This window comes from Podarcis melisellensis, assembly GCF_964234715.1.
Source record: "Podarcis melisellensis genome assembly, chromosome: 8".
NCBI classification, from domain to species: Eukaryota; Metazoa; Chordata; class Lepidosauria; order Squamata; family Lacertidae; genus Podarcis; species Podarcis melisellensis.
Genome location: NC_138540.1, coordinates 25,006,555 through 25,034,552, shown reverse-complemented (window position 1 = coordinate 25,034,552; position 27,998 = coordinate 25,006,555). Strand labels below are relative to the sequence as shown.

General features: G+C 46.2%; 1 protein-coding gene across 11 annotated transcripts in view; it reads right to left on the bottom strand.

Moving 5' to 3' along the window:
- The window catches only part of EPHB2 (EPH receptor B2), a 112,504-nt gene extending 105,072 nt beyond the window's left edge, over nt 1-7,432 (bottom strand). For 6 of the 11 annotated variants that reach the window (XM_081923515.1, XM_081923510.1, XM_081923516.1 and 3 more), the window contains exon 1: nt 7,053-7,431. In XM_081923515.1, the coding sequence (XP_081779641.1) occupies nt 7,053-7,143 (91 nt within the window). In that variant the 5' untranslated portion in view covers nt 7,144-7,431. Of the gene's footprint in view, nt 1-7,052 lie in introns of all 11 variants that reach the window. The other 5 variants (XM_081923507.1, XM_081923511.1, XM_081923513.1 and 2 more) reach the window with 1 other exon arrangement.
- Between the last annotated feature and the right edge of the window lie 20,566 nt (nt 7,433-27,998).

Below are 27,998 nucleotides of genomic sequence, written 5' to 3'. Positions count from 1 at the left end.
CAAATATCCAAAGGACTCAGCTGGGAAGGTCCCAAGAGAGACAAGCTTAAGCCTAACAGGTATTACTGGTTGGTGCTTTTGAGGCAGCTTAATTCCTTCTCTGAAGTGGGAATGAGGAACTTCCAGCCCTCCAAATGATGGGAGCTGCAGCCCATCACCATTTAGAGGGCCACATGTTTCCCGTTCAAGTTCTACATCTGGTCTACATCTGGCCCTCCAGATATTGTTGAACTACTGGTGACTGGGAGTGGCTGCCGGGACCACATAACACCAGTTCTGAGAGATCTGCATTGGCTCCCAGTACGTTTCCGAGCACAATTCAAAGTGTTGGTGCTGACCTTTAAAGCCCTAAACAGCCTCGGTCCTGTATACCTGAAGGAGCGTCTCCACCCCCATCGTTCAGCCCGGACACTGAGATCCAGCGCTGAGGGCCTTCTGGCGGTTCCCTCATTGCAAGAATTAAGGTTACAGGGAACCAGACAGAGGACCTTCTCAGTAGTGGCGCCCACCCTGTGGAATGCCCTCCCTTCAGATGTGAAGAAAATAAGTAGCTATCCTATTTTTAAAAGACATCAGGGAAGTTTTTAATATTTAATGCTGTATTGTTTTTAATACTTGATTGGGAGCCACCCAGAGTGGCTGGGGAAACTCAGCCAGATGGGTGGGGTATAAATAATATATTATTATTATTATTATTATTATTATTATTATTATTATTATTATTACTACTACTACTACTACTACAACTCCCATCATCCCTGGACACTGGCCATGCTTGCTGTTGCTAATGGGGATTGTACACTGCAATACAGTATCTACATCTCTGCCCTCTTAGAGGCATTGAAAGGGAAGGAAGCATTTTGCTTTTGTGTAACAGCTTCCCTCTCTCTCTCTCTCTCTCTCCCCCCCCCCACACACACTACTGTTCACGCTGACTTTGGTGAAAATAAAAAGCTTCAGGTGTTATGAAACCTTTAACTGCCTTAGGCCACAGATCCAAAAACTAGTGCATGCAGTGTTCCACGTAAATTCTGAATCTGAACTCTGCACCCCACCAAAATCCAGGTGCTTTAGCCTTGTTGGCAACTCTTGTTTTGATTTTTTTATAAGGTGCTGAACATGACAAATCTTAAGCTGGGACCTCTCAAACATTGCCAAACATATCAATCGGATGCAACTCTAGAACAGAATAGCGTTAAGTGCTACAGCTTAGATTTGGGCGTCTGCTTTGCATGCAGAAAGTTGCACGTTCATTCCTCCAAGTAGGCTGCAAGAGCCTCCTGGTCTGAAACTTGAGAGAGTCATTGCTACCAGTCCCAAGAAAAGCTTTGCTGAAAAGGAAAAGGGGGGGAAAGAGCCCTGCTGAATCACCACCTTCTGCAGGAATGAGTTCCATAGCTTTAACCATGTACCACATGAAGAAGTCCTTTGTTTCCTCTGTCCTGAATCTTCCAACATTCATTGGGTGTCCACAGGTTCTGCTATTGTGTGTGTGAGAGAGAAACTTTCCTCTATCTCCTTACTCCATGCGAGGCACCATTTTATAAACTTCAGTCATGTCACCCCATACTCGCCTTTTCTGTAAACTAAAAAAGCTCCAAAACACCGCAGGCTTTCCAAATCATGGTTAACATAATCCACTATGACCTCAAGGTCTTGTGATCCAGGAAAACAATTCTCTTCTTCCTATACCCTTTTCATACCATGTCCAAGACTGAAAGCCATTGCATGTTAACTCTTAAATGCTGTCAAAAAAAAGGAAAGTGTGCATCATGTCAGCTACCAAACATCATCAGTTATATTGCATGCCGGCTTGTCACAGATAGTCAAATACCATGGGCAAGAGCTAAGCGTGGACCCATCAAGTTAATGAACACAACTAACTTAGGTCACAAGGGGTCTGCTCTGAGTAGGACTTGCTAACCAATACAAAACACTCGATGAATGTTTGGTGAATACAGGGAATCAACACCTGCAAAGGTGAATTCAGAACATCAGGTACAAGAGCTCTGTTGGATCAAGACACAGGGGCCCTTCTAAATGTCCGCCATCCTATTCTCATTATCAGTATTAGAAAAGAGCCAGGCGCCAAGCGCATTTTGCAACTGGAGTGGGTCCAATTGCGACCACGTGGAGATCTCTGGGTGCCAGACTGAGGAAAGCAAAATGTTGCTGAGGGAAGGATCTGAAATATTTTCCTTGAAGCTTCAATTTGTTTCATTCTGGGTTGTTTCATTTGATGTTTTAATGTGCTGCAAACCACTTTGTGATTTGTTCTTTAAAATATAAAGTGGTATGGAAATGAAAATACTACTACTACTACTAATAATAATAAGGTAAAGGTACCCCTGCCCATCAGGGCCAGTCGTGTCCGACTCTAGGGTTTCGCGCTCATCTCGCTCAAGAGGCCGTGAGCCGGCGCCGTCCGAAGACACTTCCGGGTCACGTGGCTAGCATGACTAAGCTGCATCTGGAGATCCAACACCAGCGCTGCACACGGTAATGCCATTTACCTTCCCACTAGAAAGCAGTCCTTATTTATCTACTTGCACTTAGGGGTGTTTTCGAACTGCTAGGTAGGCAGGAGCTGGGACCGAACGATGGGAGCTCACCCCGCCGTGGGGATTCGAACCGCCGACCTTTCAATCGGCAGGTCCTAGGCTCTGTGGTTTAACCCACAGCGCCACCCGCGTCCCTACAATAATAATAATAATAATTTATCATTATTCCTCTTAGGGGGCAAAAACAGGGCCTAGACATTCCATTGTGGTGACCATAACCTGGGTTAAAGGTGCCATTTGGTGATTAGATTATACAGTATATCTGAGTTTCTAACACTGCTCACCATGGCCAAACAGATGCCCTAAGAAGCATACAAGCAGGTCCTAAGCACAACATCAACACTTCCTGCTTGTGGCTCTGAGTAACTAGCATTCAGAGGCATACTCCCACATCAGGATCTGCCTCCAATGGCAGGATCTGCCTCTCATTCATTTTAACTAGGAGGCAATAACTGTCAGGAAAGCAGAACACAAATCTAGAGAAATAAGTCAAGACCCCTTTGTTTTCCCAAAGATCTCAAATATAGTCTCTTCACCTTTATAGGCACTGAGTAATTCTCCAGGCTCAACCAAGACACCTAGGCTCAGCCAAATGCTGGGGGAGATAGCCAGTAATGTGATGTCCTCCAGATGTCATTTGACTTCAACTCCCATCATTCTCTTGCCTTTTGGCCCTACCAGTTGGGGCTGATGGGAGTTGGAGTCTAAGACCCCTGGGAGTCATCACCAGAGTTTTACATTACAACAGAACTCCCACCATGATCATCTAGTATTTGATTCTGGACAGCTCTGCTGGTTGCAGCATGGTGCTGATAATGCCAAAATTGCAAGTTCAATCCCCATATGGGACAGCTGCACATTCCTGCCTTGCAGGGGGTTGCACTCTATGATTCTCCACTATAAATGAGGATGAAATATTTTGTGCACATGAAGTACAAAGGAAGTTGCAATTGGTCATTGGTTCTCCTAGCTTCGTGCTGTTGAAACTGATCAGTGACAGCTCATCAGAGTTTCAGACAGGGGTCCCGTCCCAGCAATCCCCATATGTTTATTTGTTATTATTCCCAAAGGAGCCAAGGGCCACAAACAGCAAGCAACAAAACCATAATTAAAACAACAACCTTTAACACAATTACAGTTCAGATAAACACTGGGAAGGGTTTTGGGTTTAAAAGGACAGCTGGAAGAGGAAACTGCTCGCAAAGGCACCAGAAACAGCACCTGCCTAATATTCAAGGACAAGGTGTTCCAAAGGGTCGGTGCCACCACACTAAAGGCCCCGTTTCTACATTGTGAGGAACAGACCTCCTGAGAAGGTGCTATCTGCAGGAATGTGGTGATCAATTTACATAAGGGATGCACCTAATCCTTGGCTAGATTTGCAAAGGATTGAACCTGGAACCTTCTTCATGCAAAGCTGATGATTTACTGCTGAGCTGAGGCCCTTCCCTTAAGACATAGAAAGCTGCTAGATTATTGATCCGTTTAGCTCAGTGTTGTCAACTCTGACTAACAGCAGCTCTGCAGGGTTTCAGGCAGGAGTATTTCCTGTACTTGGGCACTTCCTGCAATGACAGTATTTTAGGTAACCAAGTTCACATGGGGCGGGGAAGGGGGCGGGAAGCAACAGAAGTCTGGCTTTGGCAGAATCTTAATGCCAAAATTGACACAAGGGAGCTGTTATCAGATCTCCCAAGCTTTTTTCCGTTCTTTGCTTTAGTGCTTTATATAAATATATATAGCCACTGGGATTCCAATTTTGATTACACCAATAGAGCTGGGGAAAGGGGTTGTTCACACTTTCCTCCATGCTGCATGCTGGCTCTAAATCACACAATCTCTCTCTCTCAGCTGCTTCTGACCGAGCATCATGAGGAAGGGCCTTAGCTAAGCAGCAGAGAATCAGCTTTGCATGCAGGAGGTCCCAAGTTCAGTCCCTGGCATCTCCAGGTAAGGATGGGAATGCTCCCTTGCCTGAAACGCTGGAGAGCGTGTAGTAATGAGCTGGATGGAATGGACTAATGGTTGGATTTGGTAGAAGGCAGCTTCCTATGTTCCTAAACCCATGGGGGGTGTAGAGGAAGGAGTCTTGGGTTTGGAAAACAAATGAGAATAGATTTAAACAGCCACTCCATAAGCTGCTTCGACTGAAATCCGAACATGCCCCCTCTCTAAAGCTAAAAAATAATAATATTGGTGGCTGCATTCATAGATCTGCAGCATTCTGCTTGACGCAGTATTTACATTGTGGTGGATTCCCTGCACACACATACACACACACGTTGAGTATTTTGTTGCAGAGAACAGTGGTTTAAATGGTTTTAACTGGGGTAGGGGAATTCTCATGAGGACTAGAAGGCACATCATCTGGAACCCATCCACCCGCTCCAAAAAAATCAAATCAACAGGACAGGATCTGAGAGTACCCTTAGAAACCCAAGGAAGTCATGGCTGATGAATCTGGAGCTACAAGACGACTATAGCATACAGAGGCTGCATGGAGGGGGCTGCCCCCCAAGTGGGTGTTTCTCCATTTTTAACCCTCTTGCCCAATACCTTGAACTTCTGCAAATACATAAAAGCCTGCAGAACCCCAAATATTGCAACAATAATCCTGCTCACAAATCAAGTGCGACGTGGTCAGCATTGCGACGAAAATATTTGGCACCTGTGGTTGCCACCAGTTCATCACCAGGAAGTTGGGGATGAAAAAAGTGAAAGTTCTGACAGGGCAGTAGGTGGCTCCCAAATCATGAAGCGAAATGTGTGCCTGCCTCAGTCCTGGACGTGGGTGGGGGTGGGGAATGACACGCCCCTAAAAGTGACTGTTGCATGTCATGTCTTGAATTTGTGCTTGGTGTATCCCCGGGAAGGAAGGCCACAGCACATTGCACATGGCCAAGAGTTGGGCTTTTAACTTAGCACCTTGTACTAGAGCACCGGGTGGTAACTTCCAGGTCCATCTGGGCCCACATCTAGCAGGAAATGGAGAGGGAAAATGGGTGCTCTATCTCTGCAGAGACAGAATGGGGGGAGGCAGAACCAGCCCTGCGACTTGTGTCTCAAAATGGCGTTGCACAAGCAACATTCATTCGCGGTGGTCAGTGAAGGCGGTCCTTCACCCCCTCCAGACCACTTCCTAGCTGTGTGACTGCAGGATGAGGTCCATTCATGCACCAGCCTTGCTGCTGTGAGCGCAACCCATTCATAAACACAGACGTACAAGCACCAGGTAGGGCAAAACCTGTGAGATGAGAACATCCACCACATTTCTTCTAGAGGGTCAGTGAAGGAAGCCCATTGTTACTCCACCTTGCAGAACATGATCGGCTCCTACTGGCCACTGAGGGCAGACCACCTTTCTCCTGCTCCCCCCTCCCCAAATTTCTGGCCAACTGTCACAGGATGAGGCCGTTCGTGTGGGGACATCATTCCTGCTGGTTAATGAGGACCATCCTGTCCTCATGGAAGATGAAAGGTTTGATATGCAGAAGGTCCCAAGTTCTATTCATGGCACCTTCTCATAGACTTGGGAAGAGCCACTACCTGGAACCCTGGAGAGCTGCTGCCAGTCAGTGTAGACAATACAGAGCTGTATGAATTGATGCTCTGACTCCAGCTTTCAGTGTTCCTGTTTGGGATAGGCCTTCACATGCAAAAGGTCCCAGATTCAACCCTTGGCATCTCTAGAAAAGGCTTCCTGCTGAAACGCTACAAATGCCACAGAGTGTGGGCAATATTGAGCTAGACGGCCTGCCTCTGCTTCCTGTGTCCCTAAGCACCCCAGGTGACAGCCACCTGTCAAAGGATGTCAAAGGATGAGGCAACCGCCCAGGCACCATTCCCGCTGGTTCGTGAGGGCTCCCCTATTCTCCTGCAACCCAAAACGAGAGAGCAAGTTCCAGCCTGGGCTGCGGCCACCTCCCAAGCACCGTGCCCGTGCCCATGCCTGTTCCCTTTCCATTCCCCTACCAGCACAAAAGCCCAACCACGCTCTGGAATCAGAGCCGCGCCAACGCCAAGAAGCGAGGCAGCTTTCAAAATCCAAATGGCAAAGCCACGTTGGAGGAGCCACCGTAGGAGAAGCTACTGCTGCCCAGCCCAGCCCAGCCCAGCCCAAATCCTCGTAGGCAACTCGCTGGCCGGGCCTCCTTCCTCCTCCCGGCAGCTGCCAGCCAGGCCAGACCGGGCCAGGGAGCGGCCTCTCAGCGCGCCCTGGACTCCGGGCTCCGGCGCGCGTTTGCCAAGGCAGCGGCCGCTTCCCAGAGAGCGCCGCCCGTCGAGGGGGGCTGGAAGCAGCAGCCGGAGCCGGAGAAAGAGCGACGCGGTGCTGGCTCTCCCGGTCCGAAGAAGAGCTCGTGCTGAGCGGCCTCGGCTCCCCTACCCTTCCCCCTTCCTCTCGCCACCTTCCCACAAAAAACCCCCGAAAGCTGGCCGTCGCGGGGCGCCCTTCCCGGCTCAGCATCCTCGCCGTCGCCCGCTCGCACTCACCTTCCACGGCGGCGGCCAGGCGCAGCAGCGGCGGCAATAGCAGGAGCCCGAGCCGAAGCAGGAGCGCACCCGGGCCCGGCGGCGGCTCCATGGCGCGGCGCTCTCAGGGGCTCTAGGCGGCCATGGAGCTCCGAGGAGAGCGGCGAGGCCGGCGGGGGGGAAAGAAGGAGGAGGAGGATCGGGGGCTGGAGTGGGGCAGGGAGGAGGATCAGGGAGGGGGCGCTGCCTGGCTCGCTCGCGCCCCGCTTGGACGCTCGCTCCGTCCGCGACCGTGTCCGCCTGGCGCTCTGGGAGAGGGAGCGAGAGCCGCGGCTTCTGGACGGAGGCGCGCTGGGCTGGCCGCCTGCCTGCCTGCCTGCCTGCCTGGAAGGCTCGGGATGCTGCAAAGGCAGGCGCGGCGAGGGGAGGGGAGCAGAGAGGAGGGGGCGCGGGGAGGAGACTGGCGGGGGGAGGGGGCGGCGAGCGAGGGGCTGCTGCTTCTGCCGCCGCCGCCGCTCCGCCCGCTTGCCTCGCCAGGGCCGCGCCAGGAGGCCGGCGAGCGCGAGGACTTGGGCACGTCGCCGGCCTTTGCGCCCTGCCTGCGCGCTCTTGTGGATTCCGCTCCACAAGCCGGGGAAAGGGCTTGCCCAGCGCTTCCCTAGAGCTTTCCAGGATAGAGAGGGTTAATCCGGCATATATGGGGGGGGGGAGCGGGGCGGAGAATTGGACGTGTGGCCTCAGAAGCCTCTGTGCACATGGAGATCCGCTGCGAGGGGTGTGAGATGCATCCGTCCTGCGGCCATCTCACTCACCGCATCCCCTAGGGGGATAGGCTAGCTCTCTGGCCCTCAGTGGCTGCTGCTAGTCCCCGTTGCGGAATGGAGCCTCCGTGTTCAGGAGCAGTCTACCAGATGATGGGGAGTACGGGCTTCTCAGAAGCTTTACGGCTGGCCAAGGTGGGCTGCGGTTTAGATATATGTGATATCTCAAGGGTTGTCACAAGGAAGAGGAAGCAAGCTTGTTATCTCCTACTCTGGATGGATAGGACAGGAACCAATGGTTTCAAGTTCCAAGAAAGGAGACTCCGACTAAACACCAGGAAGAACTTTCAGACTGTTCGACCGTGGAACAGTCTCCCTCTGGAGGTTGTGGACTTTCCTTCTTGGATGTTTTTAAGCAGAGGTTGGATGGCCACCTGTCATTGATGCTTTAGCTGAGATTCCTGCATTGCAGGAGGTTGGACCAGATAACCATTGGGTCCCTTCCAACTCAACGATTCTATGAGTCTATTAATCCTGGGCTGACTCAGGCATTGTGAAATAAGTGAAACTGACCACCTTTAAGGGAACCTGGCTGTTAAGTTCACCGCTGTCAGGCGGAAAGAGGAGGCTGGACCACACATAGGTCTCAGCCACCAAGGTTCCCTCTAGAGGAGGCAAGTCCCTCCAGACATTGTGGACTACAACTGCCATCCTCTCTGCCCATTGGCCATGCTGGCTGGGGCTGATGGGAGTTGAAGTCCAGCAACACTTGTCCGAGGGAAAGACACCTAAAAGGTAAAGGTACCCCTGCCCATACAGGCCAGTCGTGACCGACTCTGGGGTTGCGTGCCCATCTCGCTTAAGAGGCTGGGGGCCAGCGCTGTCCGGAGACACTTCCGGGTCACGTGGACAGCGTGACGAAGCTGCTCTGGCGAGCCTGCACCAGCGCAGCACACGGAAACGCCGTTTACCTTCCCGCTATAAAGCGGTACCTATTTATCTACTTGCACTTAGGGGGGCTTTTGAACTGCTAGGTGGGCAGGAGCTGGGACCGAACGACAGGAGCTCACCCCGCCGCAGGGATTCGAACCGCCGACCATACGATCGATCGGCAAGTCCTAGGTGCTGAGGTTTTACCCACAGCGCCACCTGCGTCCCTGGAAAGACACCTAGCAACATGCAAAAATCACTTATGTGTTTATTTGTAGATTCCCCACTACCACCACTTAATGTAAAGACTAAATGTTTTTTACGATAAAGCAGAACAACATGCAACAACATTTTCTTTGGAAAGCTAGATTAAAAAACAAGATGTAACTTTGTCAAGTCAAGTCAAACTGAGTATGAAAAGCTGCCCATTGAAATCAGTAGACCAGGAGTAACCGGAAAGTATTATTCTTCGTGCAGTACATAACTGCTCATTGCAGCAAGAAGTGGAAATGGTTGCCTCTATGTTAGATGGCTTTACAAAGACATCAGACACTTCCCTAGAGTTGGAGAGGTCTGTCAATGGCTTTGACAGAGCCTCCAAGATTAAGGAAAGTCTACCTCTGAATACCAGTTGCTGGAGAGCAAGGATGTGAGTCTGCTGTCACCTTCATGCCCCTTTTGTGTGGGCTTCTCAGCTACCAGGATGAGAGTCTAGGTGGGCCTTTGATGTGATCCAGAACAGGCTCTTCTGATAGCCCAAGAAGTAGCATCTTCCTCCCATTCTGGTCGGCTTGTGGCAGGAACAAGAGGTGGGGTTCATTACTCGCTTCCTTGAGATTTGTCACTCCTCGGGGTATTGATCTGAATTGTTGTTGTTGTTAATAATAATATAGCTCCCTTCATCACAATATCTTAGGGCAGTTCACAAGATAACTTCTTATAGAAATTGGTTGTACCACTTGTACTGGAAAAGGAAAGGACACCTTTGGCGGTTGGTTTCCCTTGGGACTAATAGGCAGAAGAAGGCAGGAAGCCCAACAGTGGACAAAGGCATTGCCACCCCCTTATTGGTTATAAGTAAGAAGATAGTTTGCTGGGATCTGACAGAAGACAATAGGAGATGGGTGGAGCATTGCCCCATTCACCCCAATGGCTCTCCCTTCACTGTTTGTCATCCTCTTGCACCCTCCAAACACTTGTTTAGAGCTTTGTTTCCAGAAGAACTGTGAGTAGGCAAAAAAGTCTGGGTTGCCCCCAACAGCATTTTGCCCAGAGCCGACCCACTACAGTTAATAGACAGAAGTGAACCATGGCCATTCATTTCAATGGGTATACTCTGAGTAGGAGCAGCACTGGGTACACCCCTCTGTGTTTGCCAGCAGTTTCCTTCTTCCAGCCCTGAAACTCCTTCACAAGGGAACCGCTTCCAAAATATCTTCCAAAGTGGGTTTTCTGGCTTTTGAGAGTTGAGAATAAAATATTGAAGGGGCGGGGTGTTACTAGGTGCTAATGTTACCCACTTTGAGGCTTCATTTGCTGAGAAGTTATTGGGTGGTATTTTTACCTAAGCTTTCTGCTCAGTTAAATCTTTGGTGTGCGTTAAATGAATGGTTCATTGTGGGTGTCTTCCAGTGTTATATTGTCACTGCCCATGAATTTGATTCAGTTTATGAATTACTTCATACAAAACAGCACAAAACAATTTAATAATAAACAGACATGTGTCATGTATAAAAACACAACTAAAACAATTTCATATATAGAGATAGAGATAGAGAATGGATTTGGGGGTTTTTAAAGAAAAAAAATCTCCACTTAAAAGGCTTGTTGAAAGAGTAGCCATGTGAAAATAAATTATACTCAAAACTGATGAGCCTAAGTTAGTCATGTCCATTAACATCAATGAGTGTACTCTAAGTAGAAATAGTATTGGATAGAACCCAGGTCTTCAACAGGTGACATTTATTGAACTCTTTATTATGTTCCATTGTTGTTGTTTTACTGTGCTGAGACTTCCTTGAAATTGTGAACTGCTTTGAACACAACAAATTTCAATAGGCATACGCTTCAGGTTACATATGCTTCAGGTTACAGACTCCGCTAACCCAGAAATAGTACCTCGGGTTAAGAACTTTGCTTCAGGATGAGAACAGAAATTGTGCTCCAACGGCGCAGCAGCAGCGAGAGGCCCCATTAGCTAAAGTGGTGCTTCAGGTTAAGAACAGTTTCAGGTTAAGAACAGACCTCTGGAATGAATTAAGTACTTAACCCGAGGTACCACTGAACTACACTTGGGCAGAAATAACCAGATGCCTAAATACAGGGTGAAGGACACCTGGCTTGACAGTAGTACATGGGGAAAGGATCTGGGGTTTTAGCAGACCACAAGCGTAACAGAGTCAACAGTGGATTCAGCAGCAAAAAAACCTAATGCAATTCTAAGCTGCATCAACAGAAGTACAGTGTCCAGATCACGAGAACTAATAGTGCCACTCTATTCTGCCTTGGTCAGACCCCGCCTGGAGTCTGGTGTCCAGTTCTTCTATTATTCTGTTATTGTATCTAGGTGGTTGAAACAGGGGTGCAGACCCACCTCTCGCCATACCAAGTAACCCAAGCTGAGCAGAATTCATACCTGTTTGCATTTCCAAGTGCTGGCAGCAGATTGATGTACTACTTTTGGTAGCAGTCGTGAGTCTGCAAATGTTCACTTCTAGCACTTTATGGAACACGACAGGGGCTGCTCCCCACCCCTTTATAATTGCAATGCATTAGCACAGCATTTCATAGCAATACAGTATATGGGAAGCAGCCTGGGAACTTCAGCTGCTACTTTGGTTTGCACACACCATATAGTTTGCACATTCAGGGTTACCATTTGATTGCTTTTGCCTGCGAGGAGTGGAATGTGTTCCTGTCTGCAGCGCTGGCATAGAATGCTCTATCAGCAGGAAGCTGCCTTGTACTGAGTCAGGCCATTGGTCCATCTAGCAGAGGCGGAGCTAGCTGATCCAGCACCTAGGGGCGGGGCTAGTCACCCACAGGGGCGGGTCAAGCATCCCAGGGTGGTTGGGTGGCAATGTCACCCCCCTCAGGGATGACACCCGGGGCAGACCACACCCACCGCACCGCCCTTCATCTGCCAGTGCCATCTAGCTCAGTACTGTATGCACTGACTGGCAGGGGCTCTCCAAGATTTCTAGCAGGGAGTTTGTCCCAGCTTTGTATGGAAATGCAGGGGACTAAAGCTGGGACCTTATGCACACCAAGCAGGGTGTGTTTCCGAGCACAATTCAAAGTGTGGAGCACCTTTCAAGCCCTAAACGGCCTCAGCCCAGTATACCTGAAGGAGCATCTCCATCCCTATCGCTCAGCCTGAACGCTGAGGTCCTCCTCTGATGGTCTCCTGCTGGTTCCCTCAATTCAAGAAGTGAAGTTACAAGGAACCAGGCAGAGGGCCTTCTCGGTAGTGGCACCTGCCCTGTGGAACACCCTCCCGTCAGATGTCAAGGAAATAAATTTAATATAACTTTTAGAAGACATCTGAGGGCATCCATATATAGGGAAGTTTTACATGTTTGATGTTTTACTGTGCTTTATGTTTTTAATTTGTTGGAAGCCACCCAGACTGGCAGGGGCAACCCAGTCAGATGGGCAGCATAAAAATATTAGTATTAGTATTGTAGTGTGAGCTCTCTGACAACCCATTCACGGCCTATGTTGTCTAAGCATGCTCAATCAGCTTTAGTTCACAAAACCAATCTTTGCGGTGGGAGTGGGGGGGGGGGTTGGCTGGGCCACTGAAAACAGCATAATTCCTTGACAATGTGAACAAACTGCTAAGCGTCTGATGACAGCAGTTGACATTTGTCCATTGCAAAGGCAGAGTTTCACCTCTTTCGCTGCCACACGCCCTCCAAGACTTTGCAGGGGTAGCCCCCTTCTTGCACAGTCAGGGAAGAGTGCCCAAGGCTCCCCCATGGCATCCTTACCCACTGCTGAAGGCTCCGCTCTGCTTGCTTTTATCCACTTGCTCCGCAGTCTCCTCTCCTCTGGCAAATCGAAAGCCAAGAGAGTCTAATTGTTTCTCTGGGTTAAAGACATACTACAAGCAGACAGACAGGCAGACAGGCACAACATGTCTGATTCCAAACAAACAAACATAATATGCCTCAGCATATGTTTCTCACAGTTCAGAATGAAACGCACCAGCTCTGGGGGTGTTCATTCTTGTGCATTTCTATGCGCATCTTGCTAAAGACAAGATGTGTTTCAGAGAGAGAGAGGATGCTCCTTCAGATTATCAGTTCTTAAGCATTCATCCTGATTTGCTTACCATACTTTAAGACTAGAAAATCCAGACTAGAATGTATAAGACTAGAAATCCAGACCATGGGGAGCCCCAAGAAATTAATAAATAAAATTTGGCCTGTAATTTGATCTTTTTATTTTAGTTTTTTTTTAATTGAAGTATTATGATTGGATATTTAATTGGAAAATCAATAAAAATGATTTTTTTCAAAAAAAGACTAGAACTTTTTTTATTTAAAAATTATGTTCAGAATTGTGGGTCGTCTTATACACGGATACAATATCCCCCCATTTTCTCAATTTGGAGTCCTCAAAAATAAGAGGTGTCTTATACATGGGGGCATGTTATACACAGAAAAATACAGCATGTGGTGGTTAGACCATGGGGTTGTAGCCAGTACCAGTCCTACTCAAGGAAGCCCCACTGAAATTAATGACTATGACTAGTTTGATAGACCCACTGAAATCATGGAACCACAGGATTATAGAACTGTTGAGATGGAAGGATGACCCTGGGGATCATTTAGTCCAGTATTTCGTAAACTTGGGTCACCAGCTGCTTTTAGATTACAACTCCCATCCTCCCTAGCTAGCAAGACCAGTGGTCAGTACAGGAATAGGCAGCTGACCCATACGGGGCTCGAACCTGCAACCTTGGCGTTATCAGCACCCATTTGGCGATCACTCATAGCCGAGTAAAATTGTCTTCCATAAACACAGTTTGCTCTTAGCAAACTGAGCTGTGAAATGAACGAACCTAGGTTTGTCATGGTCATTCAGTTTCAGTGGGTCTACCCTGAGTAAGGCTAAAATTGGCTACAACCCCCATGGTCTAAGCACCGCATAAGCTTTGTGCAAGCAAATCAGGATGAACGCTCAAGCTTGTTTTCGGCAGGTTCGGAGGGTAGAAACCAGATGAATGGATTCAAATTACAAGTAAGGAGATTCAGACCTAATACTGGGAAGAGCTTTCTGATGGCAAGGGCTGTTGGGCAGTGGAAAGGGCTCCTTTGGAAGGTGATAAACTCTCCATCACTGGAGGTGTCTAAAGAGAAGCTGGTTGGCCATCCATCAGGGTTTTTTTTGGCTCTTTGTGGGGGTTGAACTAGATGACCCTTGGTGCAGCTTTCACCTCTAAAATTCAGTGATTCTATGACCTGTGGTCAAATAACCAAGAAAGCTTTGAGTAAGCAAATTAGAATGAATGGATTGTATTCAACAAAGGTTTACTCAGGATTGTATTCAACAAAGGTTTACTCAGAACAGATCCAATGAAATAAATGAACTTGTGCAGTAATGGAATAATCTGTCCATTTTGGCCCTCTCACAATTTCTCACCCCCCCCCCCAATATTAAATTCAGTTATCTTTTTTTAAAAAAATAAATAAATAAAAATATTTTTGTCAATCTAGATTTCCAAGGTAGCCTCCAAAAGAGAACCATAAAACAAATATAAAACAGATCAGAAACATCAGAAACAAAAGCAGTTATCGAAGCAACAGTAATAATACAAAAAGCAATAGATATAAAATCAGTTAAATTCAGTTATCCCATTTTGCAGCATGACACCCCCATGAAAATCCATTAGCATTTTTGTGTGAGTTTTCCCTATTAAACACATTTTTGTATGCACTTATGACATGTGATGCATTTTTGCGCATTATTATTTTTACCAACACGCTCAATTTTATGCACATTTCTCCCGAATTTATTCCTTTAATAATTGTTTGGTTGGTGAACTGCATAGCAGAATTTGAATTTTTGATGTGCGAATTTTGCGTTATAGCTGTGTTTCGGTTTACATATTCTTTTGAAAAGTGCGACTTTGATAGATTTGGCTTTAACTGAGTCCTGAATTGGATTTCATCCCTACATCTGAGTAAAACTTAGATACAACTAAATCTTCATTGTTAGATACTAAGTCCATTTTTCAATCAACATCCATCCTAATTTGATTGTGAGGGGTTACTTCTTGTTAATCGTTCTCTGAATCCACATTTTCCATTGCATTTATCATCCTCATCATCATCATTCATAATATACATATTACATAAATGCCAAAATAAAAATACAGTTATACAGATAATTCAAATTACCGAATACCAAAAAACAAGTAATAATAAGAAAAAATACAAAAAAATACCTATCAAAAAAGAAAAAGAAAAAGAAAAAGAAAGGGGGGAATAATTAGATTTTTTTTTTAAGTCCAAAGAAAAATAGAAAAAGTTGACTTCCTTTGACCACTTTACAGTTTATATGATCTCATATCTTTAGTTGTCTGTAATCATTTTGCACTTAATGGGGAGACAATTTGTTTACTTGTGGAGTTTCTAGTCTAAACTAAGCCATTTATAATTTTGGGGATTGAGTTTCTTCATATAATTTATAAGCACTATATGAAGAAACTCGGTTCCCAAAATTATAATTGGCTTAGTTTAAACTAAAAATTCCCTACCACTTCCCTCCCCCCAGCCCACTTTTTAAAATGAACTCTTCTCAGACCACACCCCTCACCTGCCCTGCTCTGCAATGACCCCTGAGCATTTTTGCCTAACTGGAATGTGTCCTTGAACCCTGATAGACTCTTGCTTGGCTGGAAAGATGACATTTGTATCATTGCCCCACCCACCTTTGCCTCTGATCCTGCCCATCATTGGAATATGGCTCTTGAGAGGTTTCCCAGAAGGGAATCCAGCCCTCAGGCTGAAAGGGGTTCCCCACTCCTGGGCTGCAGTATTCCGACCTGGTCTAAGGCAATATCCTATATATTCAGCTTGTACCGTATCTCCATCCTACAGGATTTCACGGGCCATTTCTCCCATTCCCTCCCGCAGAGCCACCTTAGCAATCTCAAGGAGCGAACAGAATCACCTCTTCACGCAGAGGCCATCAATAATTACTGCGCCGACATCTTTAGGCACCTGCATTCACCCCCCCCCCTTGTGAACGGTGCAAACTTGCCTGGAGCTTGGATCCAGTTCTGAGTGAGTGCACACAGCAAATCTTTTCAGCCAGAGGGAACTGTCTTAAGGAATTCCTCCTGCCTCACCCCGCTCCTTGCATTCAATTGCTCAGAGGAAACTTACACAGAGACATGCACACATACACACCGAGAGAGAGAAAAAGGAAGGGGGTGGCGGAACGGTGTTTGGTGGCAGATCTCAACTTAGCAGTGACTGGCAGCTGCTGCTTCTCAGCTGCTGTTAAGAACGTATGGATACGAGGAATGTATGGAAACCGAGTCAGACCATTCCAACATTCACAGTCCTGCATGAAGATGTTGAGAATTGAACAACCTCCCATGGGAGGTTGTGGACTCTCCTTCTTTGGAGGTTTTTCAGCAGAGGTTGTTTGGCCATCTGTCATGGATGCTGTAGCTGAGATTCCTGCTTTACAGGGGGTTGGATTAGACGGCCCTTTAAGTTCCTTCCAACCATACAAGTCTGCAAATCCATTGGCCTATCCAACTCAGCAATTCAGGCAAGGAAAATCCCCAGTGGAGATTCCAGGGATTGAACCGGGATCTTCTGTATCCAAAGCAGATGCTCTACCACTGAGTTACTCCAGGTAGGGCTGGGAATGCCCAAAACACTGGAGTAGGTCAGCATAGACCAGGGGTCAGTGGACTTTTTCAGCAGGGGGCCGGTCCACTGTCCTCAGACCTTGTGGGGGGCCGGACTATATTTTGAAAAATAAAATAAAATGAACAAATTCCAATAATAATAATAATAATAATAATAATAATAATAATAATAATAGTAATAATAATACATTTTTATTTATATCCCGCCCTCCCCAGCTGAAGCTGGGCTCAGAGCAGCTAAGAAGAGTAAAAGTAATACTGCATTCTAAAACAAATTCATTCTAAAATCAATTCAAAATCAAATGAATGGCAACCATTGGGCTAGAGGTCTATTAGGATTACCAAAGGAGGGGGTCAGGCTGTGCCTTGGCCAAAGGCCTGTTGGAATAGCTCTGTCTTGCAGGCCCTGTGGAAAGATGTCAAGTCCTGCAGGGTCCTATGCCCCACAAATAACCCAGAGATGCATTTTTAATAAAAGCACACATTCTACTCATGTAAAAACACCAGGCAGGCTCCACATGGGCCGGATTTAGACTGTCCATGGGCCGGATTTAGAAGGTGATTGAGCCAGATCCAGCCCCTAGGCCTTAGTTTGCATAGACATTACTGAGGTAGAGGGACCCTTGGTTTGATTCACGAAGGCAACTTCCAACCCTCCTTTGTTAAGGGGGAATTCTGTTACTTCCCCCACCGCCACCCAATACACACTAATTCACTTAGAGCGGAGAACCTGCACCCTTCTGATATTCAACATGGGAAGTTTGAGAGACAAGGACTTTTTCTAATTGGCATCCTTTGTAAGGAATGCTTGCCCCAGGGAAGCCCACCTGGCTTCATCACTGGTCACGGTTATTTGTCCCGTGGAATGCTGGTATACCTGGGTCTCAAATGAGTTCAGGATGACGTACTTGGCTCTACCTCTGTATCCTGACAACTACCTTGTAGGGGAGATTAGGCTGGGAGGTAATAGTGACTGGCCCAAGTTTACCCTATAAACTTTAAGGTAGAGCAGGGATTTGAACCCAAGTTGCGTCAATCCAACACACCACCACCATCATATTTATTTTATTCCTAACTTTCTCAATATCAATTAGCTCGGTGCCTGGAGTAAGGACCGATGAAACTTGTCAGTTTCTCTCAATTTCTCATCATCCCAGTCTTAAGTTCCTGTCACCACATGCTTGCAAATGTTTGCAATTTAAAAATTCGTCAGCATTTCAATGTGCTTTTTTGTTAACAGGCAAGTTATTTTGTCTGCTAGGTGCATGTTATGGGGTGCACACTTCCCATAATTATATGCAATTTGGGGCACCTTATCTGGCTTGGAAAATGCACTGCAAAAATCAGAGGACTGTGGATTTCAAAGAATAGCTGCATTTTGGTTCATGCATTGTTTCTTTTCTTTTTCGTTTAAATAATTTTTATTTATTTTCTATTCTCAAAACAAAAATCCAATATCATTGCTAAACATACATTTTACAAGCCCCCCTCCCCCCGTTGACTTCCCTCAACTACCATTTCTGGTTTATTACATCAGATGATACATTCTGCTGTTTATATACAATATTATGCTATCATGTGGCTGTACTTCTTGTTCTCTGTAAATAAAATGGTAAATGTTTATTCAAATCCTGCCAGCGAGACCACTTCTTTCTGTTGTTTCTGCAAATATATTGCAAAGGGTTCCCATTCTTTTTTCAAAGTCGCTATTGTCCTTTTCATGCAGTTTGTCCATTAACTTTGCTAACTCTGCATAGTTCATCCACTTTTCTTGCCGTTGTGCTTTCAATGGTACTTCTCCGGTCTTCCAGTTTTGAGCTATTAAGATTCTTGTTCTCGCATTGTTTTGGGAAGTCTGAGCTGGGTTGGTTCACCTTAAATTGTGAACCAGATCCTCCATCCTGAGCCCTGGATCACTAAACACTCCACTCACCCTGCTGGTTCTCAGAGAAATGCACAGTTACCTTTTTATATCCAGTCTTTCTTTCATCATGCACCCCCAAGTGGCCTATATTCATGTCCCATCCACTCTCTGCCCCTGGCTTTGGCAAGGTTGCTGTGATGTTTCCCTCTAGACCATGGGAGTAGGAGTGCTGGACCTTGGGATCTTCACACGTCCAGGTAATGCTGGCAGTGTTTCATGTGGGATGGAGTCCTCTCTCTTCTGCGGGTCATCAGTTTGTCACTTCTGCCCTCTTGCCTCACTTCAGATGGACGGTGACTGAATGCAGCCTGACAGGTGAGCTGCTCATCCATTCAGCCTGATGGATGGCATGCCATGTCTCCATCCCTAAGCTCACCTGCACAGCAGCAGGGCTGTGGATGCGGAGGATTTCAAAAAGCTGAATCAGGAGGGAGAGGTGGCCAGGCCAAAAGGTGAGGGGCAACATGTCAGATCCTGCAGTGGTCCAGGAAGAAAGGAAGGAAGAAAAATCCACATCAAAGCTGCCGCCGCCTCCCTCACCTCCAGCATCTTTTCTGAAAATCCAGGTGTGTCAGACCCACCTCCTCTGACATGCCAGGCTTAGCACTTCCAGAATCTGTTGGGTGGAATTAGAATTATTCTCATTGAAGTATCTCTGCTTAAAACCACCGGTCATCATCACCACTGTCATGAAAGCAGAGCACATCCTTCTTTTAAGTCCCTTGCTCCCTGAACATACATAAACAGCATGAAGATCTCCAAAATGAAAAGATCTCCAGAAGGAGATACAACCCCCGGGCTGTGGAAATTTATGCCTGGGTTTGTGTATTTCTGTGTGTGTGTGTTTGCTGATGTTGCATTTTCAAAAGCCGTTTTATACGTTTTGTTTCATCTTGATCTGCTAAAGGAAAACAGATCTCATCAAAATAATTCCTGTCAGCAATCCTTTCCAGACTTTTAGCCAAAAACCTATTCCTGGTGGAGGTGGGGGAGGGAACAGAATGGGCAACACAGTCTCTCTCTCTCTCTCTCTCTCTCTCTCTCTCTCTCTCTCTCTCTCTCTCTCTCATCTATCTATCTCCATTGATCTATGGTATAACTCCATCTGCTGCCATTACCTTATCTAAATATCTCATGGGCAATCCTTGGAAGATGAGATTCCCCTACCCCTTAATATTGAAAAACACACTTCTTCTTTATGAGATTCCCAAGGATGCTTTCTCCATTTGTGATGAGGGATGAGGGAAGAAATTCAATTCAGTTCACACTTAATGGAGCATCTACCCAAATCACACTTTCGGAAGCAATATGTGAAATGAGTTGTAGTTGTCCTACCAAATTCAGGCCTCTCCCAATTTTGCAATGACGTTGTCCAGACAAGTAACCCATGCAAAAATGCATTCGCTAGCTAAAATGCATACATTATTGGGAATGGCATATGGAAATTCATTAGATAAATGAAAACTGCTTTGCATAAATACGTCTAAAATAATTTGTATATTAGGAGAACTTAGCACTAAAATGACCTTTTTTTAAAAAAGAAGAATTTGGTAATTGATGTTAAAATGTGAAGGCTGGGAAAAATGAGAAACTGAGTGCTTTTGCCACACCAACTCTTTAGCGCTAAATCAGAGCAAACACCAATCCAGAAAAAAACCAATTGATGTTTGCTCCAATTCAGCAGTAAGCAGCAGGTTTTCCCAGGCCAGGGAGATGCAGCAGGGCAAGCGGAAGTGTGGCTGTGCCTTTAGAGGCTGGATGTCTCTGAATATTGGTTTCTGGGAATTACAGGTGGGGAGAGTTGCTGTTTCACTCAGCTGCTGTTTGCTGGTTCCTCTTAAGCATCTGTTTGGTCCCTGTGAGAACCAGATGCTGGACTAGATGGGCCACTGACCTGATCCTGCACGACTCTTCATCTGTGCCAAAATTGAGTTGTTATTTTTTTGCCTAACAATGGAGTAGTGAATTAGAACCTGGCCTACCAAACAGGGGGGCCTACCAAATTGGGGGAGAATGTGGCCAAGACAAGATAGATGAGCATCCTGAAGGTGAGGCATGTTAGATGTCATGCCCAACTTTCCAAGATCTCTGGACAAAAAGTGCTCCATGGTCTGTTAAGAGTTGAGATCTTGTAAACTGGAGAGACCAGGAACTGAGCCATGGAGCTATGAGCCACACTAGGGTCCTCTCAAGTTCTGACAGCTGTGCGTCATTCTAACTCAGGAGTGCAGAGCTCGTGGTCTTCCAGGTGCTGTTGAGCCACAGCTCCAACAACTCCTGGTCCCAGCAGGGCTCTTCTTATGATCTACCCTGGACTGCAATGGGCTGCCAGCTTCCAGTCTGCCTTTCACTGCTTCCCCTCCAACTCTCTGCCTGTTAAAACAACCACTTCCCTCCATGGCTCTGCCTCCCAGCCTGGCTTTCATTACTGCAATGTTTGCTTATCTAATGCCACGACTGAACAGAGACACAGGAACTCACACACTTGCAGAGTCGCCTTGAAATTACTCAATTGCTTCCTGGCAAGCAATCCAGGACATCCTCTGCAAGCTACAGAGTCACCACGAAGGTGTATGCCCCAGCCCAGCCTTGCTGAGCAGGGGGTGGAATGAACATCCTTAGGAGAAGAACACCAGAAGAGCCTGGCTGATGGGTCAGACCATTTTGTCCAGAATCTTGTTGTCTCAGTGGCCAAGCAGATGCTCATGGGGAGCCTGTAAGCAGCACCTGAGGCCAACAGCCCACTTGTAAATCCTTCTGCATGAAGTGCCATTTCACTGAGCCATGGCCATTATCCCCCTTCATGGAGAAGGCTACCAGTGGCTACTTGCCACGCTTTCTCTCAGGGCTGTACTGCCTCTGACATTGGAAGGAACTGGTAGCCTGATTCTCAATGAAGAAGGATAATGGCCATTGCTCTGTGAAATGGCACTTCATGCAGAAGGTCCATTAATTATCATCCACTAATTTGTCTAAGGTCCGTATAGTTAAAGCTATGGTTTTCCCAGTAGTGATGTATGGAAGTGAGAGCTGGACCATAAAGAAGGCTGATTGCCGAAGAATTGATGCTTTTGAATTATGGTGCTGGAGGAGACTCTTGAGAGTCCCATGAACTGCAAGAAGATCAAACATATCCATTCTGAAGGAAATCAGCCCTGAGTGCTCACTGGAAGGACAGATCCTGAAGCTGAGGCTCCAATACTTTGACCACCTCATGAGAAGAGAAGACTCCCTGGAAAAGACTCTGATGTTGGGAAAGATGGAGGGCACAAGGAGAAGGGGACGACAGAGGACCAGATGGTTGGACAGTGTTCTCAAAGCTACAAACATGAGTCTGACCAAACTGCAGGAGGCAGTGGAAAACAGGATTGCCTGGCGTGCTCTGGTCCATGGGGTCACAAAGAGTCGGACACGACTAAACAACAACAAATTTGTCTAATCCCTCTCACAGAGCTACACTTCACCCTTCTTCCAAGGGAATGCTATCTAAGGTAGGCTGGAGCTGTAGTCCAAAACAGCCTCCGGAGGGTCGCAGGATAACTACCCAAGCAGGAGCCAAGTCAGGATCCTTGGCAATATTTCAGAAACTTGTGTTGGAGCCTTCCGAATTTGTAGCTGCTTTTCTGATTTGTTTGTTTGTGAGCTGGGGGTGAGGTGTGCGCGTGTGTATAAGCATTTCACTAGTTTTCTTTGAAGGAGTGGAAATACTGGGGACGTGTTTCTGGGCGCGCTTGTTGTTTCTGTAGCCCACCAGAGCATTAAACTGGTTCTTAGCTACCTTCAGTGCTTTTCTTCTAGAAAAAAAATAAAGGTGCCAGTACTCACCATGAAGTTGCTGTAGTAAATGAAACACTTTTTTGCCATATCCTTCCCCCCCCAAATTTTATCAAATCCGCCACTAATAAAAACAAATTTTATACAATTTTTCCAATAAATAAATAAATATGACTTCCCACCCTCTGTTTTCGGCATGCCCATAATTTCATCTTGTTGCTGCATGGTTTTCCCAATTATTTCTAATTCACATTCTGCTCCCTATAATTAACCTTATTTTGCAATCGTTTTCCGTTATTAAATGCCACATTTTTAACCAGGGCTTTTCTTCTAGGGCAGTGTTCCTCAACCTCGGGTCCCCAGATGTTGTTGGACTACAACTCCCGTCATCCCTGAACTCTGGCCTTGCTAGCTAGGGGTGGTGGGAGTTGTAGTTCAACAACATCTGGTGGCCCAAGGTTGAGAAAGGCTGGGTTTTTTGGGGGGGAGGAGTTGCCTGTACTGTATACACTTGAGTACCCCCAGAAAAAAGCACCAGCTAACTTGATCTCGAGTTGTGGGGTACATGTTTCGGGGCAGCACCTCAGCTGTCCTCTAGGACCAACCCAGTCTGGCAGTGTCCGCAGCTTGGGCTTTGAGAAATAATAATAATAATAAATAAAATAAAACACAGTGGTACCTTGGGTTAAGTACTTAATTCATTCCGGAGATCTGTTCTTAACCTGAAACTGTTCTTAACCTGAAGCACCACTTTAGCTAATGGGGCCTCCTGCTGCCGCCGTGCCACCGCTGCATGATTTCTGTTCTCATCCTGAAGCAAAGTTCTTAACCCGAGGTACTATTTCGGGGTTAGCAGAGTGTGTTATCTGAAGCGTCTGTAACCTGAAGCGTCTGTAACCCAAGGTACCACTGTAAAATGAAATAAAATGAAATGAAATAAAAAAATAGTTTCTGCATCTGGTGGAAGGAGAATTTCTGTGCATGAGAGATTTACTGGGGTCCTGGCTATCTTTGTGAGCAAAAGGTGCAAAGAGACCCCCACCATACCCTGAGCAGAGAACAGTGAAAAGCAATTTACACCCCAGGACCTATCTCTTCCCCCTCCCCCTGCTTCCCTCAAAGGAACTGGGACTATTATGCCCCCACACCCCTCCTCCCCCCCCACACCTTCCCCACCCCCTGGGAGAACTGTATTTATTATTTACCCCTGGGATCAGCAGGGTGACGTGGGGTGCCCATTCTTCTCCTTCCAGCCCGCTTCAGTTCTTTGAATGCCCTGGGCTTGTTTTTTTGTTTCCCGTGGGCTGGGGCGGCGAGCTCCATTGCGCTGCTTCCCCCTCGCCCGGGACTCTCTCCCTCTCCCTCTCCCAGCAGATGGGCCGCAACAAGAATACGCATACAGTCAGACCCCTAAGAGGATTTGCTTCAGGCCCCTTTTGAGCGCAAATGGGGCCTTTTGTGAGGCTCTCGGCGGCCGTGGGATGCCGCCGGAGCTGCGGGCTTTTCACTCTCCCGTCTTCCACTCCGAGAAGAAAAGAACGCTCCCATAAAGGCCGTGTTTGTTCAGCTTGTTTAAGGGGAGCTGTATGGCCGGGCTGAGGGACCAGGCTTGACAGGATCGCCCCCTTTTGAGAAAGGAGATGGAGAGGGCCCTCCCGGGAGAGAGGGGGAGAGAGAGTCTGTGGCTGAGCCGAGCAGCTTAGCTTGCTTGTGGGAAATAAGAAAAGGGTTTCAGTTGCCATTACAATGCTCACTGATCCCTGAATCCCAGCTACTGTCCCGGCATGCTAACCTCGCAGTGTGGGCTGGGGGCTCGAGATCTGGGAGAGGGGAGAAGGGGCCGCAGTAAGCAGAGGTTGCCAAGTGTGTAAGGCCAGGTAAACATTGACACTTCGGCTTACTTCTGAGTAAACACACACACTTGTGAGCTCTGGCCCTTAAGGGGTGATGTGCTGGGAGCCCAGTGCAATGGTAGATGAGAAGTTCAATTCAGTTGGCGTTGCAAAAAATTCCCCAACCTGCACTCCTCCGAAATGCAGCCATCCTTCAGTGTTCGCAATCATCTGAATTTTGCAATTCAGGTCTCAAGCCAAAGGAACACATACAGAAATGTGCAAGGTTGAAAAAGGCTGCACATGCTCGTAAAAATGGCATGCAAAAATGAATTCTATGGGGAGGGTGGGATGATTTTTCAAGAAAAGGTATTAGAAGAAATGGTAAATGTACATGTTGGGAGAAATTTGCACAAACCACTGGTGAATCTTCAGATGGAATTTTTTAAAATGGAATGTACAAACTGATGTGGAAATGTGGAGAAATGAACTTTTAATTGGAAAAACAAGAAAGTGAGAGAGACCAAAAATTGCCTCTCTCTATCCCAGAATTGAAGGGAAGCACACTTGGGCCTTGCTCTTACCAGTACTGGAACTCATCCATTGAAGATGGATGCTGGGAGATTCAAGACAGATGAAAGGAAGTGGTTTTCCACACAGTGGAATACTCTCCCACAGGAGGCAATGATGACCACCAACTTGGTTGACTTCAGAAGTGGATTTGACAAATTCAAGGAAGAGTAGGCTATCAGCAGCTACTTACAATGATAGCCATGTTCTCCCTCTGCTGTTAAAGGCAGGATGCATCTGAATACTGAATCCCAGTTTGGGCAAACATGTTACACTCAGGCGCTGCTTCTAGTCAACCACTGTGAGAACAGGAGTTTGGACTTGATGGTTCTCCTTTACAAGATCTTGTAGACAGGCTTTCATTATGTTCTTACGGGTGTGCCAACTTGAGAAAACATATTGTGGGGGCCCAGGTAAGCTCCGCCCCACATAATTGATCACACGACACAGTGTGCAAGCACCATTTGAATGTGTGTGCCCATCAACTTTATTTGGGTGGGGCTCAGCCCCTCAAATATTTTATTGTGGGGGCCTTAGCCCCCACGGCTCCTAGGAGTTGGCTCCTATGTGTTCTTATCAAAGAGGAGAGCAACAGTCAGTGGGATAATATACTACCCACCTCCTAGGGTGAACATCATGGGAAGGAGGAGATCATCCATCTGCTAAAGCAGGGGTAGCCCTCTACATTTCGCTGAACTTCGACTCCCATCATTCCTGAGCATTGGCCACAATGGACAGGGCTGTTGATAGTTGGAGCTGAAGATTAAGGTTACCAGATTTTTTTCAGTGACTCTGGGGACACTTTCAACTTCAATGGCTTTTGTATGGGGACTGATTGGTAAGTACGGGGCCTGTCCCCAGGAAACAGGGAGGTCTGGTAACCTTACTCAAAATCCCAAGGAAGCAGAAAAGACTTTTTATGTATGTGACTACGGCTGCATGGATGTTATTGGCCCAGATATGGAAAAAAGATAAAGTCCCCACCAGACAAGAATGGCAGATCAAATTGATGGATTATGTCGAAATGGCTAAAATGACCCGAAGAATCAGAAATCAGGGAGACCAAAATTTTAATAAGGAATGGAGGGAATTTATAATCTATCTTAAAAACCATTGTAAACAGTTAAAATCATTAGCATGATTGGAATGTCACTTGTAGCTAAATGGTGAATTTTGGACACAAGTGAGATGTAAAAGATTTGGATTATCATGAAAGATGCAGGAGGAAATGATTGACAATAGGACTCACAAAGGGGAGGGGGGAAGTCCAGGAGATTCATTGGAATCTTGTTTTTATGTTGTATGTTCGATATGTGACGGTAAACTTTTAATCTGAAAAACCAAATAAATAAATTTATATATATATTATAAAAAAGATAGTTGGAGCTCAACTGGAAGGCACCACACTGGTGGTGGCCTTGGGCTACGAAAGGAACAGTTGCAACATAGGATCAAAGGAAACTACATTATACTGAGTCAGGCCACAGGACAATCTAGCTCAGTATTATCAATGCTAACCGGCAGAAACTATGCAGGATTTCAGGCAGGGCACATTTTCAGTCCTAACTGGAGATGCCAGGGATTGAACCTGGAACCTTTTCCATGCAAAGCAGATGCTCTACCATTCCTCCACTGGTGTTTCTGCAGGGAGTTTGCTTCCTCCTTCCTTCCTGCTCCAAGTATCAGATACCTGGAACTTCAGAGGTGAAGGGGGACAATGCTCAGGTCCCCAATCAGTCAGAGGGACAATGGGTGTGAACAATCATCAGCATCGTAGTGCAGATTTCTCCTAACATACATACAGTATTGTTGTATGCAGTTTTGCCTAATGAACACATTTTTGCAAAGCACATTCCCACCCCCCCCCACAGAATGCAATATTCACAAATATATGCGTTTTTATGCAAACTTCTCCCTAGTACATGCAACACTTGGCTGGAGAAAGGCACTGGGAAGTGCAGAGAATTGCGAATTTCAAAGGATGGCTGTGTTTCGTTTTGCGTATTGTTTTGAAAAGTGTGAATTAGCTGTCAGGTTTGCCTTCAAGCTGTGAATCAAATTCCTGCCCCATCCCTAGTGACCAGGAAGAGGAAGCGGTAGCTCTGCTACAGATTCAGGAAGTTCCTTCATTAACAATATGTAGGTGCCAGATAAAAACTTTTATATTTACTAAGGTTTTTAAGCAATGGTTTAGCCGCTTATTATTCAGGGATCAGTCAATTCATCTTCTTCTTGACTGTTTCCTCCTGTTAGTTGTTTTGAAATTGAATAATTGATATTCAGGGCTTTTAAAAACAAACAAACAAACAACACTTTGTTTTAGTGTTGTGGTTATACATCACTCTAGGTCAGTGGAGCTGGTAAATTGCTTCCATAAATAGAAATGAATGTCTCTGTCTAGAAAAAAAAAAAGCCTCCATCAGCATTTCTGGGGGCCTTCTATTAAAACAGAATCATACCATTGGAAGGTACATCAAAAATAATCTAACCTGACCCCCTTTAAATACAGGAAATCTGCTGCTAAAATATCCCTGATAAAGCTTCTGATTCTATTCACACAGGTACAAGCTGCCTCTTAACATGTGCAAGTGACTGTGTGAATGTGTGCACACTTACTTGTTTGCATGGCTCAGCTCCTCTGTAAGCATGTACACAGACTGTACACTCCTTGACCGCTACATATGAATAACTGTATGAGTGTACAGCTGCTCAAGTATTTGTTTGTGTACACAACCACACAGGTTGTGCACTTGTTGAATGCAACATGTGAGCACCCCTCTTAAAAGCCTCCAAGGGGGGAGCTCACACTACTTTCTGGGACAATCTGTCCCCATTATTTTTCCAGCAGGAAGTTCTAATGTTTGGCTGCTTTATAAGTGGGATTTTTAAAACTGTATTTCAGTGTTTGATTTTTCATTTGTAATGGGTATATATGTATGTGTGATATATATATATCACAGACTACAGTATGTTGCTTTTCTGTTAATTATGCTTCTTCACAAGCAAATCTTTACTGTATTTGATTTTCATTTGTAATGGGTTTTTTATATTCTGCAAAGTTACGTTTGATGTTTTAAGGATAGGGGGTTTACAACTTTCTTTCATTTTAATGTGAAGCTGTGTTAGAAACAATTTAAATCAGGCATGGATTAGCTGGATCTGGCTGGCTGGCTGGCTGCCTCCTTCCTTTCTCCACCCTTCAGGGCCAGCTTTGACAGGTGAGAGTGGTCAGTCAGCTGATAACTTGGATTGGGCTGGCTTTCAAAGTTGGTTTGCAAGCAG